This window comes from Galeopterus variegatus, unplaced genomic scaffold (assembly GCF_000696425.1).
Source record: "Galeopterus variegatus unplaced genomic scaffold, G_variegatus-3.0.2 Scaffold4888, whole genome shotgun sequence".
NCBI classification, from domain to species: Eukaryota; Metazoa; Chordata; class Mammalia; order Dermoptera; family Cynocephalidae; genus Galeopterus; species Galeopterus variegatus.
This window is the reverse complement of record NW_007730999.1, coordinates 59,024-71,505: the sequence shown is the minus strand read 5'-3', so window position 1 is coordinate 71,505 and position 12,482 is coordinate 59,024. Positions and strand designations below refer to the sequence as shown.

General features: G+C 41.1%; 1 protein-coding gene across 1 annotated transcript in view; it reads right to left on the bottom strand.

Annotated features, from left to right (window-relative positions):
* COL6A5 (collagen, type VI, alpha 5) overlaps positions 1 to 10,075 on the bottom strand; it is an 82,299-nt gene extending 72,224 nt beyond the window's left edge. Inside the window, exons 1-3 of the mRNA XM_008588538.1 lie at positions 10,009 to 10,075; positions 7,850 to 8,449; positions 5,641 to 6,273 (exon numbers count right to left, since the gene is read on the bottom strand). Of these exons, the coding sequence (XP_008586760.1) occupies positions 5,641 to 6,273; positions 7,850 to 8,449; positions 10,009 to 10,075 (1,300 nt within the window). The remainder of the gene's footprint in view (positions 1 to 5,640; positions 6,274 to 7,849; positions 8,450 to 10,008) is intronic.
* Positions 10,076 to 12,482: the final 2,407 nt, after the last annotated feature.

Genomic DNA, 12,482 nt, shown 5'->3' with positions numbered 1-12,482 from the left:
CTCGTCCTTGCTCCCTCCCCTCCCTCAGCCAGTGAGCGGCCGGTCTGTACGTGGGATCCGAACCCTCGGCGGGAGCGCCGCCGCGCTTCCCAAGTGGCGCACTACAGCAGTGCACCACCGGGCCGGCCTGAAAAAGGTACTTTCTTAATAGTCTATATACTAATGTATGTAGTCATTCATCAAAATTGGGTAGGAGAAAGAGCATATTTTCAAAATTTAGGTTATTTATGACATTATCTGGTTGAGTATATGAACCAATCTTAAAATACAAGACAATTTAGTCATTTCAGAATTCTTTTCTTTCTTCGCAGCTTTTGGGTAATTTACAGCTACTGACACTACTTCAGGCTATGGACAGTTGTTCCTTAAAAAATCAGAAATACTGAAAATATGTTTGGCCTTAGGAATTAAACTACAAAATCCATACATAAAGTACTAGGGCAAAGATAAGCAGTTATATGCAACAGACAGGGTTGATCCCAGGGCAGCAAAACTTGAAACAAACCATAAAGAATACGTCTGGTAAAAAAAAAAGGTTGAGTGTTCCTCAGAAGAGAGGTAGCAGTGGTCAGCAATGTAAGAGAAAAATGTGAGTCATAGTGGGTAACTGTGGCAATGTCCACGCAACCCTGCCCAGAGCTGTGCCGTCTAATACACTAGCTGCTTGTCACAGGTTGCTATTAAAATGTAAATTTAAACTACTTAAAATTAAATGAAATAAAAAGTCAGCCCCTCAATTGCACTAGCTACATTTCAAGTGCTTAACGACTCTATGTAGCTAGTGGACAGCCTAGATACAGAATATCTCCGTCATTACAAAATTTCAGTTGGACAGTGCTGAAGAGGAATGTGTCCCTTGGCTCAAGGCCTCATCTGTGCAGTTAGATATACAGACAAACATAGACACGGATGAACGGATTTGACTTTAAAAAACAAACATCTTCCCAATTGAATGCAACTAGACATGTCAATCATAAAACGGACTGCCTTCTTCTAATTCCACAATCCCTAGCCATCTTTTGACTACAGTTGAGCTTCTAACTTGGCATGTTTATAGGGAGAGAATGTACTGCTCCGAGGACATGAATGTCCAGGGTGCTGGGCCCTGACAGTCCTCATGGTTATAAAGATAAATGTCATTTTCTTCCTATACATCAGTCTCTTGGGTTTGGCTAATGTGAGTTTCCCTTTGATTTAATGAAGTTTTATTTAATAAACATTGAACACTTACTATTTGTCAGATGTAGTGAGCAGAGCAGTCACTAAGCCAGACACAACGTGTTTCTCTGTGCTTTGGTCATCTGAAACTGCAAAGCTGGCCACAATGCTCTAGATCACAGAAAATTCACTAAGATAGTGGTTCTTAAATGATGCTAGCATGAGTTTGTCAGGGACTTAAATAAAATGTAGGTGCCCAGGCTCTACCCTCAGAGACTGATTTATTAGGTTTAAGGCAGGACTTGGGCCACTGAATCATTAACAAGCTCCTTAGGAGATGCTGATAAGTTTACAGCAGGTACTGTTGGTGCTCTACGTGAATGCTTTTAAACCTCTTGCCATTTTTGTACACACTGGATCCTAGTCCTTTACTTTCACTTCCAATGGTAAACACTATATGGGTGGGTAAGTGGCTCCCGGGTTGCTGGAACCCTCTTTGCTTGGCACTTAGCCAGAAGTGTCTGGAAATTTACATTTCCCCATGTGCTGAATGCAAATTCTCTGGTTACATTGTCCCCTGACTGGGACAACTCTAAGGTTTGACCTACACTGTCTCTAGAATGGCACCATGGAATTGAGCCAACATTACCCTCTGTGGGACTTCTCTTACTATCTGTCCTTTCTTGTTTCTACTTTCTTGTTTCCTTACCAATCTCCAATTTTCCTAGGTGCTGTGGATTGAATCATGTCCCCCAAAGTCCTTGTATTAGGAACTTAACCCCCACTGTGACAGTGTTAAGAGGGTGGTAATTAAATTATGGAAATTAAAAGAGGAGGCCTTGAAGAGGTGATTAGGTTGGGAGGACCATGCCCAAGTCAATGGATTAATCCATTGATAGCTTAATGGTGGTCATGGGCATGGTTCTGAGGGCTTTAAAAGGACAGCACGTGAGAAGCTGTCTCTCTGCTCAGCCATCTGCCCTGGGACACCCTGTGTTGCTGTCACCACCCACCAAAGAAGGCCCTCACCAGATGTGTTCTTTGGACTTTGGGCTTCCCAGCCTCCAAAACTGTAAGCAATAAGTATTCTATTTCTTTATAAATTACCTAGCTCCAGGTATTTTGTTATAAGCAACAGAGATGGACTAATATACTGGGCATATTTCCTAATATATCAATTTCATGTGAATCCCTGCCTGACATCTGCTTCTGAGGAAGCCACCTGAGTCAGGTACATCTGAGAGCAACTGAATTAACAAGAAGCCACCTTGTGAGGCTTTATGGAAGACAACTATCCCCCTTGGATAGCCTTTGACCTAGCCTGGTCCCATACCTTCCAATTTAAAATTTCTATAATGACAATAATAGTTTTTTGTCCCATCACTGCAAACTCCTCAAGAGAGACCACACTACACATCCCTCCTTCGCCCTGATAGTCGGTACTACACCAAGGCAGCTGCATTGGAGGGAGTCCCCTGCATATCACTCAGAAGGTAAAGGGGGATTGATTTCTTGCTGCTGCTTTACAATATACACAAGCCAAAAAACTCAGGGCTGGCCCAGGAGGCACCCTTAAACTTGCCTTCAATTGACTGGTCTGAGTTTAAAATTAGCCTTTAATATGGAAGATTACAATTTTTTCCCATGTGAATGCTGCCAAATTCTAGAGTCAATTGTTTGGAAGCATTTTATCTGTAGAGGAAAAGTGTAAAGGTAGCAGATATCTCAGAAGTAGATACACTCAAAGTCGTATCAAGTATCTCTTGGCATGTACCTTCGAAAAGAGCTCGGCAAAATTATAGCAGTTTCACAAAGAATTTTAACTAGGATATTCCTCAGTCAAATAATAGAAGGAAAAAAATAATTAAAAAGACCAAAATGTGGGAAAATAATCATGGTTGTGCATGAAGATATAGGTACAAGAGCAAAACACTGGCAATGATCTATATACCCAACCATTTAAGATATATCAAACAAATTATGGTATGTCTATGCAATGGAATATTATTCCCAACCTAAAAGAATGTTGCAAAAGAATATTTAAGCAAACAGACAAAGGTTCATGATACAAGGTTGATAGAAAAGTGGGTAAGGCAGATAGGACTTGTTATCCAATATCCATTCTCTCCTTCTTCTACACTAATTGAACCCCCAATTTTTACCTAGCTACATGGCTGCCCAAATAAAGACTACATTTCCTAGGCCCCATTTTTACAACTGTGTGTGATATGTGATCAAGTTCTGGCCAATGGGAAGTAAGCAGAAATTGTATAACTTTTAGGAGTATCCTTGAAGAAAAGGGGGTTCCTTCCATTTCATCTTTCCTTCTTGCTGGATGTAAATGTGATGCCTGGAGCAGTTTTCTTGGATGATGATCTTGGAAATAAAGGCCACAAACTGCAAAAGATAACATAGAAAGAGACAGGGTCCCTGACACTGTAGTGTTCCACACCAGCTCAGTCTGCCTATCTCGGGGCTTATTTGTGAAACAGAAAAAGTAATTGTATCCTGTTTAAATCACAGTTATTTTGGTTTCTTCTGTTAATCACACCCAAATGTAATCGTAACTGATACAAGTTACCCCACTGTATCCACCTGCACTGTCCAATAAGATAGCTGCTAGACACAATTGATTATAAAGTTCAAACGAATTAAAACTAAATTACACTTACAATTCAGTTTCTCCATCACACTAGCCACATTTCAAGTGCTCAGTAGCCACATGTAGCTGGTGACTGCCTTATTTCCATCATCCTGTTGGACAGCACTGATATATACAATGTGATAACGTTTTTTAAAACTCTGTGTGTGTGTGTGTGTGCGTGTGTGTGTGTGTGTGTGTGTGTGTGCATAAGTGGAATGAGTGGAGAGAGACAGAGAGAAGAGACTGAAAAAAAAAGAGAAATAAATGTTAAGAATGGTTTTATCTAAAGACAGGATTACAGGTGATTTTATTTTCTTCTTTATGGCCATCCATACTATTAAAATATTTTATAATTAACACATATTATTTTTTACATTTTATTGAGGTATGATTTACATGCTATAAAATTGATTCATTATAAGTGATTCATTGATTTTTAGCTCATTGTTTTTTACTACATTTATAAAGTAGTAAAACCATCACCAAAATCCAGTTTTAGAACATTTCCACCACTTACCCGATTACAGTCCATCCTCATTCCTGCCCCAGCCCTAAGCAACCACTTGTATAACTACTGTGGATTGATTGAACTGTGGCCTCAAAGTTCATATATTAGAAGCTTAATTCCTACTGTAACTGTTGAGGGTGGGAAATCTTATTATGCTAATTGAAAGGTGGGGCTTTAAAGAGGTGAATAGATTGTAGGACTATGGCATAGTGAATGGATTAATAACGGTGGTCAGGGGCATGGTTCTGAGGGCTTTAAAAGAAGAGCACAGTTAGTCTGTCTCTGCTCCACCATTTTTGCCATGTGAGACCCCTGGGTCACTGTTGCCACCACCAAGACTCTCACCAGATGTGTTCCTTGGACTTTGGACTTCTCAGCCTCTGAAACTGTAAGCAATAAATTTGTTTTCTACAAATCACACAGTTCAGGGTATTTTGTTATAGGCAACAGAAATGGACTAATACTATAATTTTTATAATAAGAACAGCATTTTGCAAATGAGAGTATTTCATTCTTTTTTATGGCAGAGTAGTATTCCATGGTGTATATATACCACAGTTTCCTTTTCCAGTCATACATCGATGGACATTTAGGTTGGTTCCATGTCTTGGCTGTTGTAAACAGAGCTGCGATGAACATGGGAGTGCAGGTGTCCCTTCAACATGATGATTTACATTCCTCTGGGTATATACCCAGAAGAGGGATTGCTGGATTGTATAGAAGATCTACCTGTAGTTGTTTGAGAAACTTCCATACTGTTTTCCATAGTGGTTGTACTAATTTACAGTCCCACCAACAGTGTAGGAGTGTTCCCTTCTCTCCACACCCTCTCCAGCATTTGTTATTCACCATCTTTTTTATCATAGCCAGTCTAACTGGGGGGAGGTGGTATCTCAATGTAGTTTTAATTTGCATTTTTCTAATGACTACTGATGTTGAGCATTTTTTCATGGATGAACCTGGAGAAACTTATGTTGAGTGAAATAAGCAAAGCACAGAGGGTAAATACCACATGTGCTAACTCATATGTGGGAGCTAAGAGAGAAAGGAAGGCAGGAAAGAAAGACCACAGTGGGGCGTTGGTCTTACAGAGGGAGGGGACATTTCTTGGGCTACAAAGTGGGGTTGGGGGAAATGGGGAGGGGGAGGGAGGTTGGGGGATAATTGGGAGGGGACACAGGGTACAAAAGTAATTTCTGGTAGTGGGTATGCCCCCAGTATGAATCTGGCCCTCACATCATGGGCACGAAGGGTGACAATTAGCTTTGTATCTCATGAATATTCACAACAATTAAAAAAAAAAAGAAGAACAGTATTTTAAAAAACATACCAGTTTTATCAAGTTCCATTTGTTCAGCATGAGTAGAAATTTGAGACCATATTTCATTCTGGATCTTTTTCAGGAAGTTCCTACTGTAAGTTTCCAAGTGTTCATAGGACCTCAGCATGGAAACTGTCTGTCTTGGAGGGTAAGATGCTATTTCTTCTAACTGGGTACTGTTAGCCCCTTCAATGCCCATGGTAAACACAGTTACGTCCTCCAGCCGCAGTTTAAGTGCGGCATCACGTGCCTCATCATCCAATGGTCTGTGGGTGACCAGGACTGCGATCTGAGGCACCCCCTGTGCCCTTCGGCTGCCACTTGACTCTGAGAAGGCTTCTTTTCTCATCTGCTCAATGGCAGCCCCGACATTGGATTCCCCAGCCCGCAGAGAAAGCTTCTGGATTTGCTGCTGAAATTCAGATTGAGTTGTGCTTGATTTCAGAAAAGAAATAGTCTCAGTGCTGTTGCTGTAACTCATCAGTCCCAGCCGCATGCAGTCCTCCTTCACATCCATTGACCTGGTTATGTTCTCCAGGAAGCTCTGAAGATCCCTTAAATTTTCTGTGGTCCCAAGTGACTCATCCACCAGGAACACAAGATCAGCAAGTGAATCTTTCTGACAGGATATGGAGAAGGGAACTATGGAGAGAGAAAAAATATTAAGATTAGTATAAACCACTGGCCCAGAGTGAAAAGGGTACATTATAGATTGTCAGCATGCATTAGTGCAAATAGATGTAGTCATGACAGAAAAAGTTAGCATCGTTTTATTTTAGTGGACAAACGATCAAAATTCTGAACAAGCCTTACAAGGTCATTACCTTCAGAAGCTTTGCATATGCTTTCCCATCTATCCAAAGAAAGCTTCACAACAATTTTCCTACCATATCCCACTACCACCACCACCACCACCATCATCTCCATGACCATCATCACCACCAGTACAACCACCAGCACCACCACCTTCAGCACCACTATGACCACCATCACCACTGCTCTCAAGTGCTGGAATGCAGGGATGAGTTAGCAGGAATATCTCTAACCTCAGGAAGTGCACATTCTATGGGGAGAGCAGATAACTAGATCCTATTATTTCAGACAGTCATAAGTGCTAGCCAGGAAATTAAACAGGAGCTCGGGGGTGGAGGGACTACCTTACCTGCGACCTGAAGTCAGGGAAGGCCTCTCTGAGAGGATCACATTTGTGTTGAGACATGAATGAAGGATTCGGCCATGTGGAGTTCTGAAGAGAGAAATTTTGGCAGAAAGAGCAGCAAGAGGTGGGAACAAACAAGAAGCCCAGGGTGGCTGGAGCCAGTGAGAGAGGGAAGAGTGGTGAAAAATATTGTCATAAAATGACCGTATGGCTGAGAGCTAATGAGTCAAGCTTCTGGCTTTAGCAGATCCTGATACTCATTGGAGAGATTCTACCTCTAAGGGGAAAAAAAATGGTGCAGGGGAAGGAGGTGCCCACACCGCCCGGGTGGTGCTCAAGGCGGCAGCCCACTGCACCACACTACCCACAGCCGAGGCGCTCCCCTTTTCTGCCTGCTGGGACACAAAGCATGAACATGTGCTACTGGGTGTCTCATTGCAAGGTTATCATTCCCACTGAGGGTTGCCATCTATTAGTTGGCAGGAGTTTATTGAAATTTATTGGGTGCCTCACACTGTACCAGGACGGTGAGGGAAAGAGAACAGACAAGGATGTTATGGCTCTATCTGGAAAACTCTCACTTGTTCACTCATCAATAAGGAATAGAACACCAGCTCATTGTCAGGCACTGTGCTAGGCTCGAGGAAGGCAAAGACACATGTAAGTTGCCAATTCTGTCCTCATGGTGCTCCCAGTTCATTGCTGGGGAGAAGGAGAAACGTGGAAACGGGTAAGGATGGGCAGAGCTCCTGCCATACGGTGTGCACAGGCACTGCGAGACCCAAGGAGAGGTTTGAAAGGAAAGGCTTCCAAGAGGATAAAGAATGTGGGGTTGACATTTAAATGATGTCAGGAGTTATTCAAGCTGTAAGAAGGCAAAGGAGCACGACAGGGTTGCTGTCATTGAAAACAGCACAAGCAAAGGTGGGGGGAGGAGCAGAAGCTCCCCAGGCTTCAGCCCAGCTAGTCATGAAACCCAAGCAGGGTCTGCAAGAGATGAGGTGGGCGCACGCGGCCCCGCATGGGCATGGGCTGCCCTTGGGCCACGGGCTTCCTCACCTCTCATATCAGCACCGGCCGCTCCTGCCTCGTGCTTTGCTGCCTCCTTGATGATCTGCGTCATGTTTTGGGAAAATGTTCTGAGGTCTCTGACCGTCCGAAGGTTGAAATGAAACTGAGCCGTGGCCATGGCCTTCAGGTTTTCCTCGGAAGCTTTCTCCATCCCCACAGAGATGACTTTTACCCCATCTTTCTGCAGGGCCTTTGCAGCCTCTTCCACCTCATCCTCAGACTCAGCCGAAGCCAGGACCACCAAAATTGGGGGAAACTCTTTCTTGTCTCTTCCATCTGCAGGTGCAGAGAAATAGGTCCTGTGAGCCTCCTGCAGAGCGTTTCCTATCCGCAGGGACCCGCCAATGAACCTGAAATTCTTCTTGAGGTGGTTCAATATGGGGTTCCTGCTCTTGAACGTGTTCAGGTGGAATTCATCGTGGAGCTTGTCACTGTACTGGGCCAGGGCCACGCGGTACTTGCTGGCCTCTATGGGGAGACTGGTGATCATTTTGTTGATGAACATTTTTACCAGAGGAAAGGACTTAATTCCCAGGTGATCAGAGCTGTCCACCAGAAACACGACATCTGCATACTCAGGGCCTGGCTCTGTCAAAATAAAATTACAACAACAAAAACAAGGTTACTGTTTAGCCTTTATGCTTTAGACCACAGTACTCATTTGAGACTCTGTCCTGATGTTGAGGGTATATCAGAGGTCAAACAGAAGAAACTGCACTGGTTTTTGCTAAAATGTCAAACAAGAGTAAAGTTAGCCAATGGATTTTTCTTTCTTAACTCTATACCAAAGGCAATCTACATTCTAAAAAATTTTAGTTCTGAAACCCCAAGCTCTGATATTGTACTAAGGAATGAATAACACAATACCACCCCAGAAAATTCCAAAATGGTCTGTGGACTAACAGCAATTTTTGGAAACAGTATAGAGTGAGCAGCTTCTTGGGTTAGACAGCTTGGAAGCAGAGACTGAGACAGGGATTTGAGGTGAACAGGCTCGATTTGAGGTCAAGCAGTACAAGAGAAGCAGGATAGGACAGGGAAAAGGGCAGAGAAGGATGTGTCATCAGGCAATCCCACCTTGACCCGGACTGCAGGGGACTCTGGAGCATAAATTACAGCAGTTGTCACTCTTCGAGGCAAGAGGACCAGACTTTTGTACTTCCCTATCAGTCAGTCATTGGCCTAAGACCACCCCCAGGAATTGAAAGGAGCAGAGGGTTATGGGCATAACCTCTTGGGTAAGGAGGCTCTGGGAAAGCTGGGAGCAGTCTCCTGAGAAAGGGGGTGCAGCTGTGAGCTGTTGCAGGTGATACTTGCGGCAGCTGGGGGAAGGGTGCACCAGCCTGATAAAGACAGTCCAGGCAAGGGGCGGCGCCAGCAGCATCTACTTTAAGCAGTCATGGTCAGTCCCCTCCACTCTTGGAATTAGTGATGCACTGGTGAACGTCTAACAACTGGCTCTTTCTTTCAAAGTAACTCGGAAATTTGTCAGAAAATCCTAGGGTAGCAAGTGCAGGGTAAAAATACTTCTTTGAACTATGTTTTTAGTAATTGCAGGAGAGTAGAAAAACCTAACCTTTACACTACACACACACACAGACACACACACACAGACACACACACACGGAGTCTTCAAAAAGTTCATGGAAGGATTTGCATTATCTTTTAATTCATTTTTCCACAAACTTTTTGAAGTACCCTCGTATGTATGTGCATGTGTGTGTCTGTGTGAGAGTGTGTGTGTATTTCACGTTTGTAAAAGAAAAGGTAGGCAATGGTTTCGCCACAAAAATACTTAGACTTTGTTTTCTGCGTGGGGTTCTTTTTCTTTCATTTATTAAGGCCAACATTCAAACTGACCAGTAAATGAATGGTTTGACTTTATTCATACAGACACGGAACATGGGGACTTAAATAAATCATTGAAAGTTTTTATAACAAGATGTAACATAATTCATGACTTTGTGCCATCTTTGAGAGAATAAGTTTGTTTGATATTGTATACCTACAACTACTACTAAATGCTGTGTACTTTGATTTTTTAGTAAATAAATTCTTTATTTTTCTCTTTTTATTAAAATAAAGTGTGCTGCAACAAAAAATTGTTTATTTTCCTAAATAATAACAAACATAAAATATACTGGTACCTGGACTCTGATCTGCCAGTGTTTCAGTCCAAAGCATTACAGCAAATATAATTATCAGGATCTTCATTTTGTTGGTGAGGTTTCTTGCTTTGATTCTACAAAAAAATTTTATTTACAATATGAAAAATCTTTCTGTATGTGAGGGAATAACTATTGAGATAGTTGTATTAGAGCACATACACTGTCAACAAGTATTCATCAAGCAGTGCCAAATGTGTTTATGCAATGCATCAAGCATTTGGAGTATTCGTTGAAAAGAGATAATATTAATGTTTACTAAGCCCTTACCATCGCTCAAGCAACTTTGTCAGTGCTGTACAAGTATCATCTAATTTAACCCTCAAAACAATCTTAGAAGGAGGTTCAATTATTATAGCTATGGACAGGCAAGAAAACTGAGGCACAGAGTGGCTTGGTAAGTGGTGTATCCAGGGTATCAACCCAGAAAAGGTGACTGCAGTGCCCAAGCTCTTAAACACTGTGCCATAGCCTGATACGAAATCTGTGTGCTCACACGACTTGCTCTCTATTTTCATACCGCAATGACTCATGTATATGTTCATAACTTGGCTCCAAAATGCCAACAGCTATCCATGTCTTTTCGTTAAAGTCTTGTGAAAACTGCTCTCTCACTTAATGGTGACAACCAGTTTCACAAGTTACTTTAAGTTCGGCATTTCTCTTCACAAAGCTCACAATCAGTCAGAAATCTTCATGGGAAACTAAAATCTCATAGAATTCCACCAAATCAGAGTTGTTCTTTATAAAAAAAAAGATAAGTTCGGCATTTCTCTTCACAAAGCTCACAATCAGTCAGAAATCTTCATGGGAAACTAAACTCTCATAGAATTCCACCAAATCAGAGTTGTTCTTTATAAAAAAAAGGTTAGATCAAAATGATCAATACTCAGAAATAGATCTTCTTTAAATAAGGTACCAAAGGTATAAGGGCTGATTTTCATTCTAGAGTTGATTTTTTTAACAGTTTTTTGAACTTGCTGATCATGCAGGAAGATTGACAGAATCATTGGAAACTGGATGGAAAAAAAACTTACAAATCATTTAGACTAAACCTCTGTTTTCCCTGTTTTACTAAAGGGGAAACTGAGGCTCCTAGGTAGTTACTGGCTGAATTATGTCAACAGTGATTTTGAAATCTATGCTCATCAAATTCCAATACACCATATATTTTACTTCCCTATTTGTCTTATTATTGAGATATAATTCACATACTATAAGATTTACTCTTTTAATGGTACTATTCCACATGTTTTAAATTCACAGGATGTGTAACCATTACCACTAATTCCAGAACATTTTCATGACCGCCAAAAGAAACCCCAAACCCATTAGCAGTCATTCCCCATTCCCCCTCCCTACAGGTCCTGGCAACTGCTGGTCTACTTTCTTTCCTCCATGAATTTGCCTATTCTGGACATTTCATATAATACGTGGCTTTTGCATTTGGATACTTTCATTTAAGATGTTTTCAAGGTTTATCCATGCTGTCGCATGTATCAGTACTTCATTCCTTTTTATGGATGAGGAATATTCCATTATACAGAGGTATGACATTTCAAAAATGTATTGTCAGTTGATGGACATTTGGGTTTTTTCTGCTTTTTGGCTATTATGGATAATACTGCTATGAACAATCATGTATAGCATTTGTGTGGGTGTATGTTTTTATTTCCCTGGTGTAGATACTGAGGAGTGGAATTTGGGGTCTTACAGTAACTCTATGTTTAACATTTTGAGAAATTGCCAAGTTGTTTTCAAAAGTTGACGCACCATTTTACATTCCCACCAACAGTGTACAAAGGTTCCACATTCTCATCAACACTTGTTATTGTCTTTTTAAAAATTATAGCCATCCTAGTGGATATAAATGATATCTTATGGTTTTGATTTGCATTACCTTAATGACGAATGATGGTATCTTTTCATGTACTTATTGACCATTTGCATATCTTCTTTGGAGATACATCTATTGAAACACTTTGACCATTTTTAACTGTATTGTTTGTTGTTTATTGTTGTGTTGTAAGAGGTCTTTATATATTCCAGATACTAGATGCTTATCAGATGTATTACTTGCAAATATATTCCTACCATTCTGTGGGTTGTATTTTCACTTTCTTAATGGTGTCCTTTGAGGCACAAGTGATTTTAAATTTGAAGTCCAATTTATCTGTTTTTACTTTGTTGCTAGTGCTTTTACTGTCATATCTAAAACACCAATGCCTAGTCCACAGTCATGAAGATTTATGCCTGTTTTCTTCTAAGCATTCTATAGTTTTAGCTTTTATGTTTAGTTTTCTGATCCATTTGGAGTTATTTTTTGTACGTGGTGTGAGGTCAAAATACAATTTCACTCTTCTGCATATGGATATTCAGTTGTCATAGAACCATTTATTGGAAAGGCTTTTCTTTTACCATTGAATTGTCTTGGCACCCTTGTCAAAAACAAATTT